This window comes from Camelina sativa, chromosome 11 (genome assembly GCF_000633955.1).
Source record: "Camelina sativa cultivar DH55 chromosome 11, Cs, whole genome shotgun sequence".
In the NCBI taxonomy this organism is placed as follows: Eukaryota; Viridiplantae; Streptophyta; class Magnoliopsida; order Brassicales; family Brassicaceae; genus Camelina; species Camelina sativa.
In genome coordinates this window covers 40,313,080-40,316,485 of record NC_025695.1, presented here as the reverse complement: position 1 = coordinate 40,316,485, position 3,406 = coordinate 40,313,080, and the positions used below count along the sequence as shown (strand labels likewise).

General features: G+C 31.1%; 1 protein-coding gene across 5 annotated transcripts in view; it reads right to left on the bottom strand.

Moving 5' to 3' along the window:
- Positions 2,946–3,406, bottom strand: part of LOC104725711 (serine/arginine-rich splicing factor RS41) — a 7,146-nt gene continuing 6,685 nt past the window's right edge. For 3 of the 5 annotated variants that reach the window (XM_010444416.2, XM_010444414.2, XM_010444413.2), the window contains exon 6: positions 2,986–3,250. In XM_010444416.2, the coding sequence (XP_010442718.1) occupies positions 3,217–3,250 (34 nt within the window). In that variant the 3' untranslated portion in view covers positions 2,986–3,216. Of the gene's footprint in view, positions 3,251–3,406 lie in introns of all 5 variants that reach the window. The other 2 variants (XM_010444419.2, XM_019232297.1) reach the window with 2 other exon arrangements.

Genomic DNA, 3,406 nt, shown 5'->3' with positions numbered 1-3,406 from the left:
ATATTAATTAGAGCATTTGTAAACTGCAAGGAGATCTTTTGTGATTTACTAGCTAGTTTTCTTAACTTCTTACACATGTCACATCATTTTTAGTCGAATAAAACTTATCATTTAGAGACGTATAACTTGTGATCCAATTATGTGGGAAGTGGGAACACTTCACAAAGAGAATTATTTGACACGCTAATTTACAAGTTGGATCTTAGTAATCTCCTTGCGCCACCTTGTGGAAGAACTAGGACATAATGCAATAAAATATTACATATATATGCAAAATATCATTAACTTATCTTTTCTTTATATACCGTGTTGAATTTATATATATCATGGTTTCATGACCTAAGAGCACTTCTGTCGGAGTAGAATTAGAGATATTTTATGAACAAAATGTGTATATTGCAGTCAAATTACTATGGATATATGATCTTTAGTATATTTATGATTTGGCTTATATATATATTATTAATGTATTAATATTGGGTAATAAAACTTTGCATTATGTGAATGTTAGTATAATGTTATTATGTTAATGATATCAATATGATATATATGCTAGCATATCTTTATCACAACAATACGCATTAATATCCCTACCTATATTATAATTGAGAGAAACTGATGAATAAAAAAATTAAAAAAATATAAGCATTGATTACACCTTTAGACTCTTTTATCTATCATACTTTTGGAATTGAATAGGGAGGTAGTCATGGTTATCTTGTCGAGTGTCGACGATGGCAACTCGTCGTGCAATTTTTTCTGCCGTACCTTTTTGTCCTATATAAATATAATTGTTTTCTTTTGTAGTTTGCTACGAGACTACGTTGTCGATATGTTGAAAAGCTATAGAATATAATATTAATATACTTTGTATGTACATTTTATTTGTCTATTTTTGCTCTTTTTATGGTTATTTTCTTTAAAGTGCATTGAGTCAAATATATAAAACGCCTTTCGGTAGATCTCATTCTGGAAGTTTTGTACTAAAGAACCTTACTGCCTATAACACGTGTTTCTCTAATCATGATGTGTTATACAATATACACTTATGACTTGTGAGAAACAAAACAAAGTAAATGACAAAACAAGTAAAGCTGCGGCAAATAAACAAAGGTCCAAAAAATTTATATAAATTATCTACTGAGAAAACTGTGAATCTAATATCAAATACGTAAAAGGATAAGTTCATATTTTTTTTCTTTTCGTTTTATTTGGTTCGTTTTCTATATTGGCAACACATCTAGTTTGGTTCAATTCTGATCACTTAGGAACAAGAAAAAAAAAAATCTTGATTTGGACTGATGATTAAAATTGGGGTTTGGTTTTCAAACTGAGCCCGTAATTATGACATAGATTGCTTCCAAACTTATTCATTGAAAAAAGTGAATAAATGATCATTGCTAGAATTAACCATGTAATAATTTAATATCTAAACAATGGGTAGGACTATTTAATGTTGAAAACAAAAAACTGTAGGATAGTGTAGATTCGTTTGACTCAGAACATTGCTTCATTTAGTTGAAAACGAATCATCAACATTGACTATGGATATTATATAGTTGAATAACATTTCATTATTTTTTTCACTTATAATTAAAGGTTTCAATAGTATGTAACCATGATGTGTCAATGAATATCAACAAAATTCATTGGATTCTAGAGATAACATTCGTAACCAACTTCTCGTCCCCCATTCACCATCTTTTCATTTTTATAATTATAATCACAATCTATCTTTCCAGCTAAGACAATATTTAATGAAATATGATTAGTTGTAAAATCTGTGAGTCTACGACAGGTTGATACACTCTTTTGCTTCCCTTTTCCGAAGATAATCACAATTCACAACACTAGATTCCTACTATATTTTATTATGCATAAAGAATAATAAAAAAAGAGAGACAAAACAAAAGTTTGTCTTTAATCTTTATAAGCCGTAATATAAAGAGTGAGTTTTGTGTTGAAAAAGTCAAAAAACGAAGCGACTTGCTGGTGTTAAAGCAACACAATGTAAGGGTGATTCATCCAGTCATCATTTTATACGGCTACACATCCACCGGTCCATATTTATTTGGGACCATCACACTTCTTATTATATAATATACCATTTCTTTTGTACTTTACTTTATCATAATATACTCTATACAATCTAAGTAAGTAAGTCGACATATTATTCAATTATAAGCAGAGAAACGTACAGTTCCCCGGCCCTTTTCAAATTCAATTTGACTTCCAAAGCTTTCTTCTTTATTTAAGAAAGTTTTATGATATTTTGGAACGTTTTGGTGACGTTAACGTTGCATGTTTCAAGAACACTAAACTTGTTGGGAAGAACAAAGCTAGGAGTTAATAATGTCTCCATCAAATCTATCAATCAAGATCCATTGAAAGATAGAATGGTTACGTTAGATTGCGTTCAGTGCTTGAATTTTTGCTAGCAATCGATAAGATGAGATAGTGTATGTGTGTGTCTGAGTTGGAGTTGCGTTTTTAGACTCTCATGTCTCAACAACTGAGACACTCTCTTTATCTTTTTACTTTTTCTAGTAGTTTTAGCCTAATAAGTAAACCCACTCTTTACCACAACCTCTCCCTTATAGTAATGTTTCTGCCTAACTTCCCTCTTTTCCATCCTCATTTTAAGTTTACTCATCACATAAACCAAATGGCACTTATCACCATTCACCATATTGGTTTCTACCTAGGTGTATGTCTAACCACTGACAGTTGTAATGGATCTGATGTTTACTCACTATAGTTTTGTCCGTTTGTTTGAGCTTTGCGTTCATATTTACACTTTACTATATTATTATTTATGTGTTTAGTTTTACAATTTGTGAACACACAAAATGTTCTATATCTCAAAGTTGATGATCAACGGAGTGTGCAAAAACCGTTACTGACCTTAATTTTAATTACCTAACTTAGCTTCTGATATTGTCGACTATATTTAGCTGTGTTTTTATTTTAAAAGGGAGATTCTAAAGTCAGATAAGGTAATCCCAACGAGAGAGTAACGTTTTACCAATACTACAACAATAAGCGAATCCTTACGAGTCAAAATAAATGAAGTTTACAAAAGCACTCTTAACAAAAGACTCAAACGAACACACTAAATAACTAAAGCATGACATAACAAAAGACTTCATTTCAGAACACGGCTACTTTGAGAGATTTCATTTGTGAATCTGATACAATCATCTGTCTGCATCCAAATCATTCCTCTGCTTGAGGCGAACGCGAGGGGCTGCTTCAGTGTCAAACCACAAAACAAAAATATGTAAGTATATGACTATATAGATATCATTCAAAATGTAATCTAAAGATAGCTTAAAATGGGGTACCTCTCGCGTATTGGGCTATCTGCACCATCATATCCTCTTACTGCATCTTCTTCCATTATCTG